Source organism: Accipiter gentilis, chromosome 10, assembly GCF_929443795.1.
Source record: "Accipiter gentilis chromosome 10, bAccGen1.1, whole genome shotgun sequence".
Taxonomy (NCBI): domain Eukaryota; kingdom Metazoa; phylum Chordata; class Aves; order Accipitriformes; family Accipitridae; genus Astur; species Astur gentilis.
Window position 1 is genome coordinate 11,324,043 of NC_064889.1, and position 23,675 is coordinate 11,347,717.

A 23,675-nucleotide genomic window follows, 5' to 3' on the forward strand; every position below is an offset into this window, starting at 1 on the left:
CTGTTGTAATCTGTGTCAAAACTCAGTCAAATGAGCCACTCAGTTTGCTGTAAAACCTCTTCTTCCAGCGAGGCTGTTTTTCAGCTGGATACCTAATTCTGTCTGTGAATAACTGTTAATGGAGTAGAAATCCATATTCTCTTTTTTTATAATTAGTCTGGGTTCTGGCTCCAGCAACCTTCAATCTATATTGCCTTGTAGATCAGGAATAAGCACTTCAAAATCCACAACATAATGGCTTGTAGTTGAAGAGGAGATTAGCGGCTTGATATGAAAAAAGGAGGGACGGGGGAAATCTGATTGTAAGTCCTTGTAGTATCACTGTGCTCTCACATCCCATCTGTCTGCTGGAGGGGTTGGTGACAGTCTGTAATCCACAGTGTTTAAATTGTAGAAGCCACCGAAGACTTCACAATACAGTACTCTGCCAGCAAAAAGCTGTCTTAAGTGAAATACAGCCCATGGGGAATAAGTCATGTGGGCAGGAAACTCCAAGTAACCAAACTGAAAAAGGATTGCAATTGCATATGCCAAAGCACAGTAGCCCTAGACCTAAGCAACCTTGTTTACTATTTGGTTTTGCCTCTAGCTGTAAACTTGGTGTCTTCATAGCTTCCCTCATAAAATTGCTTTGTATATGTGTCTCTACTATTTCCTCTTATCGTCTGGGTTGCCATCTTCTGTCACAGCCACAGAGCCTTCCCTCTGGCATGCAGCATGAGAGTAACTAATATCCTGTACAGTCCTATCTTGTTCTCTGTCTCTGAGTCAGTTCAGAGCTGTTGTTCCTTAGGGCTGGGGGTAAGTACTAGTCACCAGTCATATGCTCTAGCTTTTGTCTCCTGCAATAGGATGTGGCTAAGGTCTGGTTTCTAAAAAGATTGGAGACAAGTTCTGTGCTGATAAAAGGTTAGTGACTCTACTGTGCTAAAGCAATGTTTTTTCTTCCTTCCATCTTTCTTAATACAGCCCCAAGTTGACTGCCTTTTTTGTTGTTCTAGAAAACAGAAAGCAAAAACTGCCCTAAAGGCATGTGCAATTCAACACATGGATTCTTCACCAAATAGATAGTTAATTTCTTTTAAATGGAGAAGCAGGAATTGTGGTGGTAAACCCTTACGTGGTGAGGAAGATTTCAGACTCTTGAGCTGGGACAGCATGCTAAGATTGAAGAACATAGAGAAGACCCTCTCCAATTCCAAACAATTTAGGAAGGTACAGGACCTAGCATTTAGGTCCTTTCCCGATGAACCGGTAACTCTGTAGGAGGGGGAACAGAAGGAGTAATGGGTTCCTTAGAATAATGCATGCAGAGCCATTGTTTTTAGACAGTACTTCAAATTTTGCTTTAAAAATTAATTCCCCTGTAGAAGACTTGGATCTTACAAATACGGAAATGGAGCAGAAAGTGATTTGCCTGAATTCTAGAGTAAATCAGCTGTAGATTTAAAAATCTATGTCTGACTCCCTTTCCTTTCCTTGGGTTACTCTCTCTATCCTTATGTTAATACCGAGCGACTTCAGCTTCATTCATTTTTCACACTTGGAACAAGATTTTGCATCTATAACGAGAGGGGATCAAACACAAGCTGATAGCAAAATCTTTTACTTTGTATTTGATTTCCATACTAAGATATGAATGCATGTTTCAGGGAAGTGGTCATTTGGGAAAGCAGAAAGTCAGCTTACTTTTGAAGATGCAGTATTGTCTTAATAGTTCATCCCAACTTCATTGCTGTGTATAGGTTGGGGTTTTGTTTGGTTGGTTTTTTTTAATACTTCGTGAGCACAAGTATCTCTCGGCTATCAACAGGATTCTCTCCGGTGAAGTCAAGGGATGGACCATGCTCTTCATATAATGGATTACAGTTAGCATGCATGTGGCTGATGTGTATATCCAGTGAGTGAATGTAGTGTGTTTGTGGTTATTAGCTTATTACTGCTTTTGTAGATAGTCTTCTCACCCTTTTCCCCCCAGTAACCTGTTTGTGTAATGATTTAGAAATGATGGCTCCAATCAGCCAATAAATGGAGCTTTCTTACAGCTTCAAAGAAAGCACAGCAATGAGAACTTCCACACAAAATATAGTCTTAGCATTGTTCATGTGGTGGCCTTGTGGCCCAGTTTCTCATTTTTTGAACAATAATCTCTTCTACATTTTATATATGACTGATTTGTTTTATTTTTATTAAGAGATCTTGCTAAGACATATAATAAGTCTCATTGTCCTCCTTGTATTTCACGACAGTTAAAGCCTGCTGAAGAAGACTCATTTGAGAAGCTTGTGCTACTCTACCAGGGTTAAAACCAAACCAAAATCCCTGAATTATGAAATGACACATTCTTCCAGCATCCTTGGGAGGGAACGTGTTTGTTTTGGTGAGGTAAAGGGGTTTATGTCCCAACAGAGCGCTCCTTCCTGTTTCCCATTCAGTCTGGCAGAGACCACATCAGAAACAGTAGCTATGTCTGGTCTCCTCACCCGTGCTCAGCAAAAGGAGCTCTCTGTTTTTGAGGTAGGCTTTATGGAATCCAATTATGGGACTCCTGGGGGGTATCACTTTATTTTGGGTTGCTGGCCCCTTCACAGGGTAGGCCGCTCCGACGACAGAGGAGCATTGCAGCTCTTGCCTCGCAAAGCTGTTTGCTGTGGGTGTGAGGAGAGACTTCCACGGCCCCCGATGGGACTGAAGTGCCCTTTTCCAGTGAGCAGCTTGTGAAGAGATTTGGCACTGGCGCGTTGTACCTCCTGGCGCGAGGTGAGCTGTTTGCGGCCCTGCGGCTGGGCTGGCCTCATCACCAAATACCCGGAGTGATTTTTCTAACTCCCGGTATGGTGCTGGCTCAATAGCGATACGAGGTGAAACGACCTGGCGGCTCTGTGGCGGGTTGCGCGGTGCCAAGCCGGGGAAGCGGTTCACGGCCGTCGCCACCTGCCTCACGGCTGGCCGTCGCTCCTGCCGGGCTGGCTCGGCCGCAAACCCAGAGCGAGCGCTCGCTTGTTTCCAGCCCGGTGCCCGCGTCGGGGCTCTGAGAGCTCCCCGAGCAGCAGCGGCTGCGCTTCACGACCGCCGTGCAACACCGCAAACAACCCAAGCCTGCCACGGCGGCGGCTGCTCCCGCGCCTGCGCCTGCTCCCGCCGCGCTTTGGCGCCCCAGGGCCGGCAGGGGGCGCCCTGCCGCCTCCGGTCAGCTGAGCGCACCCTTCCGGTGGGGCCTGCGGCGCGGCGCGGCGGGTCCGGCGATGAGGATCGAGAAGTGCTACTTCTGCTCGGGGCCCATCTACCCGGGCCACGGCGTCATGTTCGTGCGTAACGACTGCAAGGTACCGCTCGCCGCAGGGGCGGGGCGGGGCGGGGTGAGGGTTGCGGCTGGCGCCTGTCAGCGGCGGCGCTCCGGGGCCCGGGCGCACGCCGCCTGCCCGGCTGGGCCTGGCCCAGCGGCCGGGCGCGCTCGGCCTCTCCTGTGCCGGATGGAGGGGCTCCCCCTTGTGCGCTGCCCCCGTCCCGTCGAGTCCCGTCCGGTGCCGGGGTGCGGTGGCTTACGCGCCTGCCGAGCGCCGTTCGGCACTCGGGGGGCGGCAGGCAGCGTTCCCCGCCGCCCGCGGCGGTTCGGAGCCGTCGCACTGGCCGCGCTGGCGTTCCCGAGGTGGGGGTGGTGGCGCCATCCACCGCGCGGGTGGGTTTACTCGCTGCGTGGGAGCCGTTGCGTGGAGCGATACAGTACTCGGGCAAGCTGTTGCGGCTGTCGGGGAGAGTGCGGGCTCTTGAATTATTCGTTTTCAGTTTTTACTGAGGAATCGTCTGCTTCACGAAGCAATGCAAAATCTTCATCCGATTTGGAGAAGCGGAGGCTTCAGTTTAACGGCAGGCGATTCTGAAGCCTTGAGCAGTCTAGATTATAGACAGTGTCTACTAAAGCTAATGGGTTTTGTCTCTCTCGTGGTACTCTACTAAAAGTTGCAACTCGGATATCTGATGTGACTTACCCGATTGAGGCTGTCATAACAGGATGTGCATAGCACTTTGGGCCTTACGCTGCGGTGACAATTTTGTACGTAAGATGTTGTGGATGGTTTCCCAGCCTCCTCTGTACTCCTTATCACTCCTACAGGGCATTGGAGACCCCCGTGTGAAATGAAGCTTACGCAAATAGCTTCCTTCCCGTGCTCGGGCATCAAATACTGGCTCAACTGTATTGCTCATCTGAGTCATAGCTTTTGGGAATTTAGAGGTAGATGTAGATTGACACAGTTCCGTTTACTAGAAAATGGCCACAAGGTGCATGTTGTTGGTTTGTTGTTTTTTATTTTTTTAAAAAGTAGCACAATGGCAGGTTAGTTGTGAACAGATAATCTACGAAAAGAGCAAAATGTAGTGGCAGATTTATCGGAGTTAAGGTGAGAAAATTATTATTTGAAGATTATTATCTTTACTAGAGGTTTCGTATTTTCGTTTTCTTTAGAAATGACTATTAGATGGGAAGGAGGGCATGGCTGACAAAAAATAGGGTTTTCAAAAAGTCATGAATAACAAATGTAATTTTGAGTGTTCTTAATTAAAGGTTCAGCTCTGCTCTGGATACTAGACAGCTCAGGGTAGTTCAAAGTGATGCATAAATTTAGGGAAGATTAAAGACTCTAAATAGGGATATGATGATGTCCCATCCTGTCCGTTCCGTTCCCCCCCCCCCCCCCCCCATCTTGCTGCATGCTCTTTTTGACTGGAAAATGTCTGTTGGATTTGGGACAGTTTGGCATAGAGGGTTGTTCCTTAGCTTGGCTCTTAGTTACATAATTTCAATACTAATAAAAACTCTGGGTAGTGAATTTTCTTTTATGCATAAGGTGCTTCCATGGCTAGCAGTAGCAGGTGCCTAAAATGAGTCTAGTGTTCTGTAGAATATGTAGGAAAATGGAAGGGGTCAAAAAAAAAAAGGTCAGTTAGAATGTTTTGGCATATGCTTTAATAGCTTTCAGTAAATTCAGTCCAGGACTTAACTAAGGTGCTTAGGACTCCTGCTGCAGGGTAATCTTTAAGGCTTAAAGCTACATTCCAGAAGAAAGACTTTTTGTGTGTGCGCGTGTGTGCATGTGTATTGCATTAAAAAATGCTTTATGAGAGGTGTGAGGATTTTCTTGTTGTTGTCAGGATGGCACTGTATCTAAAAAGTGCTGACAGGTATAGAAAATTGTTTATTCATAGTACAAGTTTGGTTTTATAGTTGTTTTTGCAGATGAAATTTCTCACAACTCCGGTATATTTTATTTATAATCAGCTTAATTATAAGTATTTATGCATGTCCCTAACAGCTGTGAAAATGACTTTATAATGGAAAATCAAGAATAGTGCTTGAAATTCTTTTTTTTATTAGCTACGTTTGAACTAAAAATAATGAAATTTGAAAGATGAATGTCATTTTCTATGGGCAGTATTGTTAGAGAAACTTTAATGTTTGGTATCACGTTTGCAATGGGGCAGGAGTAACGTGATTTGACTGTAAGCTTTCCCCCCTTTCTTCTTTAAGATATTTAGATTCTGCAAATCAAAATGCCACAGAAACTTTAAAAAGAAGCGAAATCCCCGAAAGATGAGATGGACCAAAGCATTCCGGAAAGCAGCTGGCAAAGAATTGACAGTGGTAAGAAGTTGAACTGGTTCACACTTTACACGGGCTCACTAAAGTGGCAGGAATCTAGCCTCTTCCAGTTGCAAACAGGTTAGGTTAGCTAGCTTAATGCGTTATCATTTAATTAGATGAGCACAAGGGATGCAGTAAGTGAAGAAAAGAGGGATAGTGGAAGAGGATGTGAGAGTTTTCTTGAGAGTGAGCTTTCATTTAGCTTGACTATAAGTTGGAACTTCCTGTTTCAGCTTCAGTGTGGAAGCCAGTGTATCAGGTGTCTATGTTGGTAATATATGGTGGTTCCTAAGGCATTTTTTTTTCCATCTGTAAATCTTCTATTCTCTGTACATATACATTTAGTAGTTGTATTTCTGCACAATCAGATAATCTGGGGTACCAAGGTACCCCAGGAGTCTCTCTGTGTAGACACATAGGATAGTTACCTTTTGAAGTCTCCCTAAAGCATACAATGTATAGAAAACGTCCTTGCCTAGATAGGAATATTTCAAAAACAGCATATGAGATCTTAAAAACAATTTCAAGACAAACTTACTTCAGTGATAAAAACAGTAAACACTCATATTTGGGGGAACAGTCCTTAAATAATTTAAGAATTACTGTGACTTAGTTACCTGGTTTTTTCCAGAATACTAACAATTTGGTAAGTATTTTGACACAGTGATTTGCTGCCTTCTGTGGATCTTCCAAGGGGAAGAATGTGATTTTATTTTATTTTTTAATGTGACTCTGAGAAGCCATAATTAATTAGCATCTTCTGTAATTGCATTTCTTGCTTTCAGGTTCTTTCTGGTGACGTTGAATTACCTTTTTGACAAAAACTTAATTTAAAATTCCTTTTTACATGTCTAAATAGGTGACTATGCTCCAGTTTTGAGATATGTCTATATATGCTAAGAATTAAAACGATATATAAACATAATGCTTTGTTGTAATTTGGTCGGTATCCATTCTTTCATAAGCCAGCTTTGGGGAGAGTGTCTAAGTAGGCTTGTGACAATGGGAAATATTGTAGTTTGCAAGAAGGTGACAGTTCTTGCTGCTTTAAACAGGTACATTGGATAGGGGTTAAACATATTTACTTTTTTTCCTGGGTTTCAAGTTTTTATTAAACAACAAAAAAATTAAAAAGGACATAATCTTGCCACATGGTTGTTCACAAGGTACTTCTGAAGGACTGTCTTATTCTTTCACTCAGAATGACTGAGGAGTTGGTCATTCTGTCCCCTCATGTTTGGAATTGGAAAGATCCATTGGCCAGTATGAGGCAGCTGTAGTTTATCTCTGCATGTAGGTTAGAAGACCATGGCATTTTTGAACATCTGTACTCTTATGAGACTTCTTTTCACTGTTTGTGGTATGTTCTCATGTTACAAAATAATGCTGACATGATTTTTAATAAATCAACATGTCATAATGTTACAAATACGTAAAAGCTGACATAGGAAAAACTGCAGTGAATCAATTTGGTGCTGTGTTGCGCCTGGCTAAAAATGAATTTAAGGTAATTTGTGAAAATATATTTTTAAGAATAAGAGTGGTATGTAGATGTTAGCATATGATGTGCTCTACAGCTTGTGTTTTGGATATTTTGCTTGATACTATCCCATGGTGAAAATTAACATTCATCTCTTGATGGAGCACAGCTTGTAAGTGTGTATGATCCATTTCTTGCTGTTCTGTGTAGTTTCTGTCATTGGAGCTGTCTTTAGCTCAAGTGAAGATTAGCAGCTGGTCTAATAGCTCTGCTTTAGCACTTCAAAAAAGAACCTTTGGGCAGGGGAAAGTCCTCAGATAAAGTTGGTATAAAGCTAAGTATGCCTAGCAAAAAAAAAATCGGGAAACTGTTTTCCTCTCTTAAACTCTTGGGGAGAAAAAAAAAAACACACAACACAAAGAAAAACCCCTAGCTGGCCCAAACAACGCAATGTCATCAATTGAAATATTCCACAATTTAAAATGATTTTATATTGTTTCAATATTTTTAAAATGAAATAGTGTAGGGGTTACAGGCAGTTGAGTAGAACTTATTTGACCTGCATCAAATGCTTTTTTTTTTTTGAATCTACACGTTTCTAGTTTTGCCTTCCACCTGTCTAGTCTACTCTGTATTTCCTACTCCACGTTTGTCTTCTCTGTTCCTTTTGTCTTGCTAAAAAGAAAATAGCTGAAGGAGATGTTTTGGTAAATAGTTCTCTTCAAACAAATCACTGTAGCTTCTGACACTTTGAGGTCAAATGCTCCACTATTTCTTTCTGGTTTAGTAATCTCTAAAGATTGTTAAAGTATAGGAACTGAGATTCTGAAAGGGGGGAAAAAAAAGTAAAATACAAAGTTATATGAGTGAGTGCTGTAGTATGTATTGATCTAAATATACTTCTGTGTATAATCTATATTTACTTTTTCTTAATAAAGGATAATTCATTTGAGTTTGAAAAACGTAGAAATGAACCAGTGAAATACCAGAGAGAGTTGTGGAACAAGACGGGTGAGTCATTTTAGAAAAAACAAAAGATGAGCTGTGGGGAATGAACTGTTACTCTACATGAACATGTTTTCAGAAGGCTTCTTAGAGTATTGAGAATACTTTGTAGTGATTGTGTTTTGAAATTACTGGAATCATAACTAAATTCTTATGTGTAGAGGAGCTTTGAGTTGTGAACAGATGTGGAGTTTCACCTGATTTTTTTTTTTTTTTTTTTTTTTTTTTTTTTTTTTTTTGGAAACTGGTTAGAAAATGAGTTGCAGCATTCCTCTATTTTGAGTTATCTTCAGAAAACTCAGTGTTTCTCCAGCTTTTTAAGAGGCTCCCGGTGGAAGCTTTTTTTAGTGATGCAGTTGTTTCTTTGTTCCCACTTGTTCCACTTCAGTTTGCTTAATAAATCAATTGCTATAAAATGAAAGTTACTAATGTCATGAATGAATGCATGCCACAAAGGAGAAGGTGATAACTTGCATCTGATTTCAAGTAGGGTAAGAACCTCTTGTAGTGATGGTTAATTGTAGAAAATATGTGTAGGCACAAAAGTGGAAGCATAAATAAGTTTCAAAATACAATTAATCATAGTTGGTATGCAGAACATTCACCTACTGTGCTCTTTGAAGAGCATGTTCTATATAGCATAAGAGTTACCTTTGATATAGAGGTATTGTGGAATACTGGTAGTGTTGCTCTGCAAAATAGCATGTATTTTCAACTGTAGGTATGTAAGCACATTTAAAACAACTTCTGTTTTATTTCAGTTGATGCAATGAAAAGAGTGGAGGAAATAAAGCAAAAACGCCAAGCTAGATTTATTATGAACAGGTGAGAAATATTTGTATAATGGGTGTTCTTGAAAGTGTGTATTGGACAGTCAGTCTTACCAGAGAAATGGTGATCAAAAGTTCTAAATGGTGATGTGCTTTGCACATACACAGTCATCCAAGCAATGGGGTGAAACAGTTTGAGTGGGCTCAACTATGCTACAAACTACTACACGTCATTGGCTGTCCAATGAAATGCAGATTTTGGACACTCAAATGATAATAGTTAAATTTCCTTGTTTGTAATATGGAGTCTTAGGTTTAAACAAATGTCTGTTAAGAGTTGATACAGTGCTGACTCTTCGGTGTTTTTTTGTTTCTTGGGTTTTTTGTTTGGTTGGTTGGTTTTTTTTGTTTTGTTTTGTTTTGTATCCAGTATATGCTTGAATTGGTTTTCAAATACTTTTTATCTTTATTTCCTCATAATCATAATTATTTACAGTTTACATACCTTTAGCTAAAGATATGTTATGCATTAAAAGGAAAACATGCATCTCCTCTTTGAAGGTAATGAAATTTAATTTTTCCCCTCCCCAGATTGAAAAAGAGCAAAGAGTTGCAGAAGGCAGAAGACATCAAAGAAGTCAAACAGAATATCCACCTTCTTCGTGCTCCGCATGCAGGTAAGAACTTGTTTTACTTGGTTCGTTTAGGTTAACTTGCGTGTACAGTTTTCTGATGAATATTGATTATTTTTTTTTTTGTATGACTAATTCTACAGATCAATACTCTTGTGCGTTTTTCTTACAATTAATTTGTCTGTTGAATATGGAGAATAGCTCTTGCCACTAAATGTAAGCAGTATATTTGTTCTGAATCAAACATACCTTTTTATTTATCTAGTCCTGCATTCATCCTTTCTTTTCCTTATTTGAGTATTTTAAACTGCACTCAATACCTGGTTCTCTATGAACTGTGTGTTTGTTAACTGATACATTTATCTGAGTCTTCCCTTTGAATTGATTATTTGAACTCAACAGACTATACTACTGATTGATATAGAACACAGTAGTTAAACTCTGCTTTTTTAATTTGTTAGCTAATTGTCAGAGTAGGGTTTTTTGTAGTTCATGGCGTATAATGAAACTTACATGAAAATACTGTTGTTTCTTCAGTGTAAGCCTGAAATTTTTAAAAATATGGTAATTTTACAAATTCCCAGTGATTTTGTCTCTGTGGATGTAGGTGTGACATATTATTAGATGTTAACTAGAAGTCTGTTCTATGTTTTTTCTTCCAGTTTGCATTAACTGTAGTCTAAGATTGTATATATGTGAAACTAGGTTTTGTCAGGATATATTTAACCATTGGTTTAATTTGTCCCTTGTTTTTTGAGGGAAGAAAAAACAAAAAAGGGCTGAATTCAAAAGAATAAACCTGAGTGTTTATTTCCGTTGTTTGGCTTTGCTTATGTTAAATGAATGATGCACAATAGCATGTAGTATTTCTGTCAAACAGCTACCTTTTCAGTGTTTTGCAGTTCCTGCTGGGCCTTAGAGAGAGCAGAATCAAATGTCAATTCTGGATTTTTAATTTTTTTTCTTTTTGGTAGTATTATTGAGAGTTAACACTATTGCCATCCAACACAGCATTCAGGAAGGCTTAAATGTTTATATAAAAACTAACATGGGAAGGCTATTGATCAGTTAAAAGTAATGCATTTTTATAGTCCTTTGCAAGGTCTGCTAGGTATTGCCAGGTATATCAAAGTTGATCATACTAGATGAAAACATATGTTTCACTGCATTTTAGATTTTGCGAAAAAAATAAATAAATCAGCTTTTCTGTTAAAACGATTCTTCAGTCGTTTTAGGTGGTGATGGAGGTTAGTAATAAATATTCGTAAGCTTGATGGGTTTGCTCCTAAACAACTCTTTAAGCAGTATGTTTAGGCTGTTTCTCCTAAAACAGTCACATATATTGTTCAAAGAAGAAGGGTTATTTGGGTTTAGAGAGACATCTTGAATTTAATTTTTTCTTTGCTTTGAAGGCACACCAAAACAGCTGGAGGACAAAATGGTGCAGAAGCTTCAAGAGGATGTGTCTATGGAAGAAGACTCTTAAAATGCTTTTATTTTCTATTTATATCTCTTCAGCAGTTAACAGTTCCTTACGGCCTTACTGGACATCATTCAGAACTGTGCTTACAGTTGAAGAAAAATACATTTTAATGAATAGCGATCATTTACAATTCGAATGATTTTTGGTTTTATAAAAAATAATAAGATGGATACCGGTTTGGGCAGTACTTACAATTATGTAATTTGAGAAAACTTTGTCAGCAGGATGGAGAATAAGACACATTGTTTGAGATCCTATGTGCTCCCTGGAAAGTTACACTTTCATTCTGGATAACTTTTCCCTGATAATTAAAGAAATAAAAGATGTTGGCCCTGAGCTTCTCCGATTCTGTCTTTTGTTCTTTCATAGTGATAAAAGCAAATAAAAATCTTATCTTAATGGTTACAAGGTGAGGCAGTATGTATTTTCATCAGTCCAGTGCAGTCCAGACTTATTTTCACTCTCATGGGAAAATTTTTCAGTTTGTTATGAATGCATATAGTGATTGTTTTATCTCCTTTTGTCCTGGTTTCAGCTGGGATAGAGTTAATTGTCTTCCTAGTAGCTGGTACAGTGCTATGTTTTGAGTTCAGTATGAGAAGAATGTTGATAACACACTGATGTTTTCAGTTGTTGCGAAGTAATGTTTAGACTAAAGTCAAGGATTTTTCAGCTTCTTGTGCCCAGCCAGCGAGAAAACTAGAGGGGCGCAAGCAGTTGGGATGGGACACAACCAGGACAGCTGACCCAAAGTGGCCAAAGGGGTATTCCTACCATGTGATGTCATATCTAGTATAGAAACTGGGGGGAATGGGGGTGGAGGGATGGACGCTTGGGGACTAACTGGGTGTCGATCAGCAGGTGGTGAGCAATTGCACTGTGCATCATTTGTACATTCCAATCCTTTTATTATTACTGTTGTCATTTTATTTGTGTTATCATTATTAGTTTCTTATTTTCTGTTCTATTAAACCGTTCTTAACCAATGAGTTTTACTTCTTTTCCCAATTTCCTCCTCCATCCCACTGGGTGGGGGGCTGGGGGGCAGTGAGTGAGCGGCTGCCTGGTGCTTAGTTGCTGGCTGGGGTCAAACCACGACACCTTTTTAAGTCAGCTTCCCCAGGATTGCATTGCAGTTGACACCTAAGCCTGGCAAAGCTAACGTTGATGCAGGACTTACTGCTGCTTGGAAAATAGTAATGATGATAACATCCAGTCTGAAGTTGGACCTGCCTGCCATCCTCCTGACCTACCAAAATTTGAATCTGACATGTAATCAGGCTGATTGAGATGCTCAGTAAATCACGCTTTTGACTGTTTTTACCTAACACTTGGGATATTTTGATGGAAAAGATGATGATGTTAAAGTATAGCTATTTTGCATATGGTGGTGGTATTTATTCAGTGTCATCAGTCCTGAGATAAATGCTGTGCTTTTATAAACTGTCAGCAGTTTATCTACAACAGTGTGATCAGAGAAGCCTTTCAAAGGCATTTAAAATAATATTTACTTTCTTGTCAGTGCTAGTTATCCTGAAAAACAGTAATTTGCAGTTCTATTCCAAACTTGAATATGTGCTCTATCAAGCAGTGGAAAACTTCCTCATGCCTACCACCTATACATGTATTGTGTAGTTCAGAAAAGAGTCATATTTGAACATATGAAAAGGAGCAATGAGGAGTTTGTGAAATACACAGGCATTGTACTCAGTTTTTAATCTCTTGATTTATGAATGACATTTAGATATTTACAAAACTTTGATGTATTTTAGTGAGATAAAAATGACTGAATTCTAGTAAGACATAATTCCTTCATATTTTCATGAAATTAAAACTTTGCTATAATTTAAAATTTGCTGATAAGGTGATAGCTGGTAAGTATTTTAGATGTACAATATTAGTATTTCCCCTGTAAAATGTAATATATATAACATCTCAAAAGCATATGGTAAGTTGGCCAGAAAACATATGTCAATGGGGTGAAATCACCAAGATGCTACAGTATAATCCTTGGACATAGTGAAGGGAGACCTTCACAGAATGTTAATTAGTAGGTTTATGTGTGATGATAGAAGTTAACTCAATATTTCAGCTCAGGAGATGCGTTTTTTGCATAGCCTGTTTTACCACAGTATTTGATGTCCTTAATCCTTGAAGTGGGATACTTTATCTAAAAATGTTATTATGGATTTTTTTTTAAACTGAGTTTTAAAGATAAGATGTTCAGTAAGTGCCAGGTTTTAATTTTCTCCAAAAATAGTAAAGTAAATCTGTGCAAAGCAGAGAAAGGTGATGAATCCCATTGGGTGTTACATAGTATTTATGTACAGTCTTTTACTTCCTATGAGGTTTTTTAGCATTAATTGTATTACATAATATCTGTAGTTTTTCTGTCCACATATCGTTAAATGAACTGCAGTACTTGTTTGTGTGGTCTATAAAAGTGTCTCTGGGATTGTTAACCCTTTCCTATGGAGGTCTGTAAGCGAAGTAGTCATTGTACAGCGGCTGAGAAGAGCCGTTTGGGGAGTACACTATGACCATAAATCCTAAACATCCTGCCAGATGTATGAGTTGCTTAAGCTGTGTATCTCATTACAGCCTGTGTAATAGTATAATTGCAAGCACGGGCTTTGAAAGTTAATACTGAAGTTGTCCATCATTGTGTGGGTATGCTATTTCCCTGAGCAGCAGACATTTGTAGCCTGCGGTGTATACCTTGTGAGTATGTAGGAGGTGGTTGAGTTTAGAAATTTGTCATGAGTAACGTGTTTTTAGAGCATCTGTTCTGAAGGTGCCCTTGTGATGATTTTTTTTTTTTTTTTTTAATTTAATTGCTATGGTGTCCTGTTCTCTTGTCTCTGTCAGCTGGAGCAGGATACTGCTGAGACAGCACATGGTGAGGGGTGAACAGCTGCAGCTGAAGAACAACATGGGGCTGGTGATCCTCCATCCTGCACATCTCTGCATAACCCACTGCATGCAGAGATGTTCCCAAGGAGCTGCTGAGCTGCAAAGGAATGGTGGTTTTTCTTTTTCTTTCTTTTAGGAGGCTGGCTGTAAAACTGCATTTCTGATAGGAATTGTTCTTACTCAAAGACATTTCGGTGAAGAGCTGTTATTTTCTTTGCTTGCTTAGGATGAAAATTTTCAACTAAGACAAAGCCGACTGAAAATTCCTTTAGATTTAGGTTTTGTTTACAAGACTTAGAGAGAAAATGTCCAACTGAGTAGTATTCTGGTGGTCATGGAGAAATACAGCCAAATATTGGGAAGTAAACGCATTCCTCTTTCCACTTGGAACAGCTCTAGCTCAGATGCTGGCTTGTGGAGGAGTGTGGTGATGTGCAAACGGGGAGCCCTTGTCTGCCTCCTGCCCGTGGGGCTGAGCAGTGCCCAATCCTTTGGGCAGGCAGGACCTGCCATCAGTTCCCCCAATAGCAAATCGGAGAGACAGTATTTTATGAGCAGCACATCATTATTCATTAGAGACCTCTGGTTTAGTGCCATACATCCATATCACTGATTCTGTCTGGGTTGAGATGTAGTAGCAGCAGAGCACAAGGTGCTGTGAATACAGTCTGTTACAAGACAAATGATGTTTTCCTTTGAGTCAATATTTAATCAGAAAAATTATTTATGAATAACTGGTAGTGCTTAATTCCAGTATACAGTCAGTCTTGCTTGGTATGTACTAGATCCAACAAACTTGCTGTTTTGTTTTTGTACTTGATGCCATGGGGAGCCTTTCTTCAAAACAAATTATGATGGGCTCGATCTGAGCAAATGTGATACTCTATTTTTAAGACATGGTTATTAGTTTCAGTTGCCGTCATCTTCTTAGAAAATGAAAACAATTGTATGTTTTTCTTTTTTTTTTTTTACAGACTGCAAAAGGTGGAAACATGGATTTTAGCAATGACTTATGAAGTGACTTTTTCTCATATTTCCCCGTTTCCTTTATAATCCATCACTTCAATGATTTCAAGTTAAACGCTGGCTTTGTTTTCAGGAGAAGGCTAACCTCGTGCTAATGTGTTTTGGCTCCTGCCTCACTTCCTCCTGCTGCAGAGCCCTGAGCAGGCCTGCAGCCCTGTGAGCTTACAGCACTGCCCTGAGTCCCCAGAGATGCCTTTTAGATCTTTTGTTGAGTTTCACTCTTTTTCAGTATGTGATTGTCATCATAACCACCCAAAACCCCAGTGCGCGGGGGAGGTGTGTGGGGAACCATTCCTGCCACGCTTGGGAAGCCCATGGCCCGTGCTGAGTGACGCCATCTTAGAAATAACATTTGCTTTGGGTTTTGTGGGACGCTGAGTTAGCGAGGGAGGGAAAGAAGTATTTATTTCCACGTATTGAGCGGTGAATCAAATTGTCGCTGAAGGTGGAGGAGCGGCTATGTGGAGGCAGCACTGAGTGAGCCCCTGAGCAGGTGGAGGGCGGGGCGCGTCCCTGAGGTAAAAATCCCCCCAGGCTGGCCCAAAACAGCTGCTGTGCCCAACAGAGAGCTTAGGTGTCCTCCATGGGCCTGCAGTTTTGCTGAGGTAATTTCTGTGTTTTCATACAGAGTAAGACCTGGAGATAACTTCTTTTTGCCTTTGCTCAAGGGTTGGTTTTGCAATCCATTGCTTGTTGCTTCAGTTGTCTGTGGAGTCTTCAGGGTTTTTTTGTCAAATTTTGATCCTGAGAGAATGACTGGAAAAAATGAAGTGGTGGGCGATGGTAGGGTATTTTGCTTTGCTTGTTTGTTTTGTTATTAAGAAAGCAAGCAAAAACCTTCTCAGGCTTCCCTTTCAGTCTTTCCTTTGCAATTGCTGACTAATACAGTGTAGAAAAAGTGAAAATTACTGCTTTCTGTATAATCAAATTGTGCTGAACTGGTGCAGATTTTCTTCACAGGAAATTGGGCCTTCCCATAGTTTTGAAAGATCTGACTTTTTAGTCAGAGATGTTCTTGAGACATTCTTACTCTTTCAGAGTAACAGCACGATGGAGCCCAGAACACGTACAAGATCTGTCCTTTTGCAACACAAAGAAACATAAATTGGTTCAATGTGTTGACATGGTCATATGTGTCAATGGCTGGAAAAGCAATATAGACAGCTGCTAATAGGTCCAAAGGCTTATGTCCCAAGAGACGATATTTCAACCTCCAGGCTGTTCAATTCCTCAATTACTGTTCTGGCCTCAAAAATTCAATCTCCTTCACCAGCCTAACTTATTTATGGGTTGCACTGAACTGCGATCAGGGAGAGCAGAAAGCTGAAATAAATCAACCGCTGATAATATTGTTTAAGTCTGCTTGTTGTCTATCTATTTTTAGATCTCAGTTTAAAAAAGCTTTATACAGAGGAATGCCTAAGATTTTTTTTTTCTTTAAACCGGTACCACTAATAATTATCCTTTGGTGGTATTTGCTAATACAAGGAAGTGGGGTTGGTTTTTTTCCTAATTGTGACCTAATTGACCTGATTATAGCCATAGTGTTTTGAACAAGCAGCATTACTTGAGGGTAGGAACAAAGGGAGAAACAAGCATTTGTGGAGGTAGCTGAGTTGGAAGATACTCTTTGCTGGTTTTGGTTTTGGTTTGTTGTTTTTCCCCACTTAGGTTTTTCATATTATATTTGGTTTGGTATAATAAGTCACTCTTATTTCTTAAACTGCAGTTGCTTCACCTTTAAAAAGTACTCAGAGAACATTTTATCTTACACATATATAGAGATAGATATATGGCAGTAAAGGTATGTACTGAGTAAAAGGCGGTACTGGCTCTAGCTCTACAAGCACCGTGATTTATTAATGACATTGTTTCGGTACAGGGAACTGACTCCTGAATGGAAATAGATGTGTTATTTATAAAGCAATAATATTGTGCATCCACAACTTACCACCTGGAATCAAAGTGGGGTCTCTGCATAACTGTAAACAAGAATTTCTTTTCAATTATATAAGCTGTTTCCTGTAAGGCTCCACTGTGCACTAAACTTGCTGATTAAGAGAATTGCTTTGGTAATCCACTTTGACTGAAGTGATTACTGAGAGGAGAGTTTGAGAGATATCTTAGTACTTGACAAAATAAAAAGCTGTCAGAAATTCTCTCTTCTGTTGAAGCTAGCATTGGTTACAGTATATCTGTTTATGCAAGATGTTGCCAAAGGTAATGTTTTCATACTTCTGGCTTCACTGCAGAAATTGACTCTAAAAAGCAGTACTGGGTAAGGTGAGTGGTGGAAAGACCAAATGGTTTTCTCTCATACAATGACCATTGCCTGCCAGTCCCAGCACTGAGCAAGTTCAGATTGCGCTTCAAATCCCCATGTATTCAGGCTTTACGTACTCCTTGACACAAAACTCGGGGACAGAGTAGTACAGGCCATACAGGTTTAGCTTGATTCATAAAGGTGGCAGACCTGAACCCAGCAGTCTTCAGACTCAGCTGTGAAGACAGCTTTTTCTTCTAACATGTTTAACAGAATGATGGTGGGTTTGGAAGTCATAAAGGACCAGCCAGGCTGGCCCCCTGGGCTGCTCCTGCCTTCTCTGGTTAGTTGTGCCTGGGTACAGATGGAAAGTCATTCAAGGTTAATTTGATTAGCTCTACCCAGCTTGCGAGTATTCTCTGGGGAAAATCTTTCTTCTGAAATGCAAAATACAGATGTCATAATGGGATCCTAATTCACGTGTGATATTTAGAAAAAAATAGTATTTGTCCTTGAGCTAGGAATAAATTTAGAGTGATCTATGCACAAAGCATGATCTAATCTAGATTTCTTTAGGGCATGGCCTTGCTACTGCTTGGGATGCCTCATACAGAGGATCCCCAGGATATCTGGGGAATACTGTGATGCTGCTTTTTAAAGAACTTACCCTTTTTCTCCATAGATGTCTACCTCCATGTCTGGTGTTGACCTGGGAGGAGATTGTGTGCTAGATTTTGTCACTGGTGCTGTCAGAAAGCTGTGATACAAAGGTGACAGGAAGCATTCTTCACTTTTCACAGCTGATGTAGATGCATTTGTTTCAAAAGGGAAGGAGATGGCAGTCTGAAAATTGCTTTTGCTCACTGTTGAAGGCTTTCTACAGTAGATACATAGAATTTAGGTTCTGCTTAAAAACATGGCTGTGAACACAGGAGGCATTCTTACGTCAAACTAAAGGTGCTTGAGCAGGGTAAAACCTGTAGGCTTCTAATACAAATTTATCCACTTCCTCTGTTGACAGGAAAACAGTGTCTGCAGGCAGCAATATTGCAAGCTTTTCCCGTGATCACCATAGTCTGCACTTCACTCAGTTAAATTTATTTTCTTATTGTATCGTGTAATGACCTACATGAACCTTGTTATATGAGGAACATCTAAACTGTATTCTCCCTATTTTCAAAGGCTATGTCAACTTTTGCTGAACTACTTTTCCCAAACTGTGTAGTGTTTTCGGCAGTCATTAGAATCTGCCTTAATTACATGAGTTTCATCTGTTTGTCCAAAATTTGTTAATAGTTTTTCACTTTTCATGACAATTTTGTTGAGTCCAGTTTTGGAACCCTTTAAAGCCTTTAGACTGAAAATAGAGGAACTTTTGTGCTGGTTCATATGTAAAGTCCATTTAACCAATGGTGGCCAGTATGACAAATCCTTTCAGAGAAGTATAACAAAGCATGCATCTGAGCGACCTTTTCCATGGTTTATCTTCCCAAATTCAAACAATCAGTAACTTAGGGATTTCTTTGGAAATTGGTGGTTAAGCAGTCTTCTATGACTATCTAACCTAATTTTGAAGCCCTCTATACTTTCATTTCTCAGATGTAATGTGGTGATGAATGCTCCTGTTTGATTGCTTATTGTGAGGAAGAACTTAACTTGATTTGGCTTTGATACCATTGGGTTTTCTGTAGTTCTGGTATTGCAAGCAGTTGAATAATTATTCTCATCACCCTCTCTGCAGTTTGCAGTGTTGTGGACTTCCAGTTACCTATTTTCTAAACCAAAGGCTCCTAATCTTGTCTCCTGTTCTGTAGGAAGGCGTACTCCTCTGAGCATCTCTGTTGCTCTTTCCTGCATCTTCTCTTCTTGTCTGGTTTGTGAGATAGAATGATGAGAAATTCTTGCAATATTCAAGATATGGATGTGCCCTGGGTGTCTACACTGTTTCTCCCTTGTTCTTTGTTTCTTTTGTAACTAACTGTCTTTTTGACAGATATCCCTAGCTTTTTCCTGCGTGTTTTGCAGAAAGAAAATAACTTTCACTGTTCACGTTTCTTTTGATTTAGAATTTGCTGGGTCATTCACTATGTTTTCTCTTTCTAAATCTTTAGTGAACAGACAAGTCCATGGCTACCTGAATGCATCAGACATCATGGTTAGGATTTTGCTTTTAAGAGAAGTGAGATAGACAACATTATAAAAAAAATAAACAGACACACAAAAAGAACTGCAAAGGGATTAAATTCTGTCAAAACAGATCTCAACAGATGGGCATCTGGTGCTCTTAACAAGCCAAGAATATCACCTTGAATGCTCTTAGTTCATGAGAACTGTGACTTGGAAGTGAGTGGTGCTGTTGTCTTAAATGCTTGAGCATAGTTGATCCCAGATGCAGGGAAGTGTTCACTGTTATGGAGTTTTATGAATCATTTACCTTTTTAGAAGTAAATTCTGACATCCTAAAGACAGTATGGTATTTGCCTTCCCACACATTACATGCGATAGCTGAGTGGTGAGTAGACAGCTACAAATCAGCAGACCTGAATTTTATGCGTGGCTCTGCTTTCCTCAGTGATTTTACTCAAGTTGCTCAGCTTTTCTGAGTTCTGTCTAAAATGGTCTACCTGATCCCAAGGAGTACATTCCTCCTCTGCCAACTTTTCCATGCATTGTAAGGGACTGAAGTGGGACTTACCCTAGCAATTAATTTTATCTTAGAAGCCTACAGGGCATTTTTAATGTCATTTCAATTTTACTTTCCCAGCTCTGAAACAGAGTTCCTTTCATTCATCCTTTCCATCTTTTTTTTGATAGGTTTGAGTCACTGACTGGGGCCTCTAAGGTGAGGTTCAGTCATGAGACAGTTTTACTGGTTGCTGTGGAAGTCAGATGGGACTGTTAATGTGTGTGCCTGATAGGAATCAGTATAATACAAATCAGACACGGTGCCATTCATTAATGACTCTGTTGGTTGGACTCCAAACACCTGACTGGGAATAAAGAATCTCCCATGCAAACAAGAAGTTGACTGTTGTTTTACTAGCTGAATGCCTAGGGTGTGGGACATCTTACTTATTTCTGCTTCTGCTGAAGTGAAATAATTGGCAATTCTAGTAGTTCTTCTATCTAGGAACACTTTGCATTCTGTATGATTTTTCCCTTAAGCCATGTTTCAGAAACTCTCTGCTTCTGTAATTTGAAATCCTGAGACCAGTGTAAGTCTAGTAAGCAACCAAATTTAGCACTGAAATCTCTATGTTTATTATCACTAGGGAGACAGGACAAAAGAGCTGAAATATTTATAAACTATTCACTGAGGATATAATCACATTTATTTTGTGATTCCAGGGTTGCAGATTTTATAATTTATAGCATGAAATACAATCCAGTACTTAAAAATGTAATTTAATTTTTTTTTCCTTAGCTCTCAAGCTTGTGAAGAAAATATCTCAGCCAAGTATGAAGGCAGTAAAGAATTGGTGCCTCGTTCAGTCTGCAGACAAGCAAAACGGATAGATAAAAGGTGAGACAGGTTTTCACTATTCTGAATCCAATTTTAATTCTGAAGCTTGTGTTAGTCAATATCAAAACTGGCAACTCTTCAGCTTGTTGACCAAAGCAGCATTTGATTTCATCTCACTGTCCAAAAATCACTCTTACTACCTGACAGCCCTGAAGGTTTTTAAGCTGAAGTTGTTGATGATCAAAATCTTTCTGGCATATTGAAAATTTGGAGAAAGGCAAATTCAGCATTCAAATAAAGAATATATGTATTGCTATACTAACTATATAATGTATTCTCATAGATAATTCTTGAAATTCCTCGTTTTCTCTTTAAAACAAAACAAAGGCGGCCCCGTTAATTGGCATCAGAAAACAGTGGAAAATTATGAAAGACAATAAAACCCTTGGCTGAAATCAGATTTGTATAGCCTGTCTTTTAGAAACTTGAACCACTTCAGCCATTGCAGCCTGAAGGAAACAAGTATCTTTCTTGAAAACTTGATGATGGGATCCCAGATAATCAGTAACCTAAGGCATACTCCTAAGGATGCAGAAAATGCAGTCAGAAAAGCTTTCCTTTCTTGGACGATAAAAACTTGAAATGAGTCTCAACATCCAGTCATTAGCATTCAAAACCCTATCCAGTGACAGAAATGTCTTTTTGCTCTTCTTTCCTCAGCATTATATTTATTAGATGGTAAGAATTTGATACAGAAGCCAGAACCTGAAGGAGGCGTTCAGTGTATTGTGATTCAGCTGCCTGGCAAAAGATTGTGCTTTGGCAGTCCCCAGACTGATCTTGTGAAGTATTCCTGAGGGAAGGAGATTTCTTTCCAGAACTGTTCTCCTTTGGTCCTTTGGTGTGACCATCTGTCTCTATACAGTCATTTGGGCAAAAATATAAATTACAAACAGGGAATTGCCCCTTTGCCAAATTAGCTGCAGAATATGCACTGACGCTTTACTCACTCGTGAGGATTAAGTGCCAGGGTTCTTTGCTAGGGGTCGAACACTGTATCATATTTTCCATTCCTGTTGGTGTTGGATTATAAACTAAATCCTGCTTGTTTTACTTTCAGAAATAGTCCCAAAGGATTTTGGTGGGATTAATTGCACATGAAAAGCAAGCAGGATTCGGCATTCTGTTTACTTTTTAAATGAAATAGAGGTAAACATTATCAAAAGCTTGAACTTACTGATGCTATTTCAGCTTGTCTTGTGATCCAAATCTTTTCTGCTGAATACTTATTTAAAGATGGTCATGTAACTTCAGAAAAATTACTTAAATTTCTGAAAGGGCAAAGGAAGAAATCTGTGTGTATATGACCTCAGTTCAGCAAAGACTTGGAATCACTACTCAAGTCCTTCATTCTCCCTGAAGTTAGGCATGTATTTAGGTCCTTTGTTGAATTTGGGAGTTAACAAAGAACTCTACTCCTTTTTTTGTCAGATGCACATTTATCTTTTGCTATAGTTTTTCCTCTGTAATATTCTAAAGCTTCTGCTGGGCAGAGGATACAAAACACATTTATGATATATTGGGGATAATGCCCCGAAAAAGCTTTTGTTCTATGGATTTAGAGTTTACAGAACAAATTTTAAGTCTGGAGATAGTGTGGGTGGATGTAGGGATGAAGAGCTCCAAAAAAGTAAAAATCTGATGAACTTGAGACAGTTACAGCATCAACTGTCCTGGATTTTGTGCAGTGGGGAAGTAAAAGAAGTTCTGTCAAAACAGACCTAAACATTTTAATGTTTTTTTTAACCTCCTCTAATTTTGAAATCCATTTTTATGGCTTTTCACTGAGGCTGTTTCACCTACCTCAGTCTTTGACCTTTTTGAGGTTGCCAATTCGTAGTTAAGGATTGATTTTTGAACGCTGTGCCGAATCTGTTTCAATTACTTGTTTTGCTGCGGTTTAACTGAGTTTACAGTACTCTAGAAGGATTCTTTGTAGAAGGTTGGCTATCCTGGGAAGGGAATGGAGGGAATCTGGATGTCTGAGTGCCCCGGGAGCACAGTGCATGTGTGGGCAGGGAGATCAGGGAAGGTAAAATGCAATTTACCCAAATCCTTCAGAGTGCCCAGAGTGGCCTGGTTAATCCCAGTACCTCAGGGGCGCCATCAGTTTTCAGAAACTAATTTCAATATCGTGAAGATCAGTCATAAACTGGGTGGAATCAGTGGGGTTGTGTGGAGGCTGAGCCATAGAGAGGGGAAGCACTGTTTGATAACCTTGAGCACTAGAGCTGCAGGGTTTCTGTGCAATGGGGGTTACTTGCTGCTGTTTATCTGTAAAATTAAAGCTAAATACTCTGCAAGGACAACATCCAGTCTGTCTTGGATGTGTTGTTGTGCCTTGTGCTGGAAAGAAGGGAACTGGATCTGAGGGCATCCATTATTCGAGGGAGGCTGACTCTACAGCAGCTTTTGTGCGGGCTATGTAACAGCTAGACCAACAGCTTTCAATAAATAAGAAGTTTCTCTTCTACAATCTTGCTGCCCTGCAGCTGTTTGCTCCAGCCAATCACCATTGTCCTTCACAGCTTCCCCGCCAGCTCCCTCCATACTTGTCCTCTGTCTCCTTGCATGGTAGTGTCTGATCCTTTCTTAGTCCATAGGTGCTGTTATGATAAACAAGTCTTGGGAAATAGTAACACATGATCAGTACTTCAGCTGCATTTTGAAAGCTCCATATAAAAAGTGTTCAAGTGAAACACAAGTCCGTGATTCCTGACCTGGATTTTTTGTTCCAAGGAAGCGTATTAACTTCCTGATTGAACTAAAATGACCTAAAATGGTATGATGTGGCTTTTCCTTGTGGCAAGGACACAGTGTTCTACTTGTCTGTATCTCTGTGTTTGCTGTCTTAGTCAGTTACCTCGCATATCAGCAGCCCAGAAGTCTTTATGGGGGCATAGGTAATAAATCCTACATGATAACTCTCTTACTGTGTT

The 23,675-nt window shown here is 39.8% G+C and overlaps 1 protein-coding gene across 1 annotated transcript; it reads left to right on the plus strand.

Moving 5' to 3' along the window:
* The first annotated feature begins 3,152 nt into the window (after window positions 1-3,152).
* Window positions 3,153-11,347, plus strand: RSL24D1 (ribosomal L24 domain containing 1). The gene is made up of 6 exons (XM_049812676.1): window positions 3,153-3,326; window positions 5,528-5,641; window positions 8,060-8,132; window positions 8,888-8,951; window positions 9,488-9,573; window positions 10,941-11,347. The coding sequence occupies exons 1-6, from the start codon at window positions 3,246-3,248 to the stop codon at window positions 11,012-11,014; spliced, it is 492 nt and encodes a 163-aa protein (XP_049668633.1). The 5' UTR covers window positions 3,153-3,245; the 3' UTR covers window positions 11,015-11,347.
* The last annotated feature ends 12,328 nt before the right edge of the window (window positions 11,348-23,675 follow it).

What these genes read in the sequence shown, in the direction of transcription:
- RSL24D1 (XM_049812676.1), top strand. Translation starts at nt 3,246, where the DNA reads ATGAGGATCGAGAAGTGCTACTTCTGCTCGGGGCCCATCTACCCGGGC. An exon ending in TCGTGCGTAACGACTGCAAG is followed by an intron (nt 3,327 to 5,527) that starts GTACCGCTCGCC and finishes TTCTTCTTTAAG; the next exon opens with ATATTTAGATTCTGCAAATC. An exon ending in GCTAGATTTATTATGAACAG is followed by an intron (nt 8,952 to 9,487) that starts GTGAGAAATATT and finishes TCCCCTCCCCAG; the next exon opens with ATTGAAAAAGAGCAAAGAGT.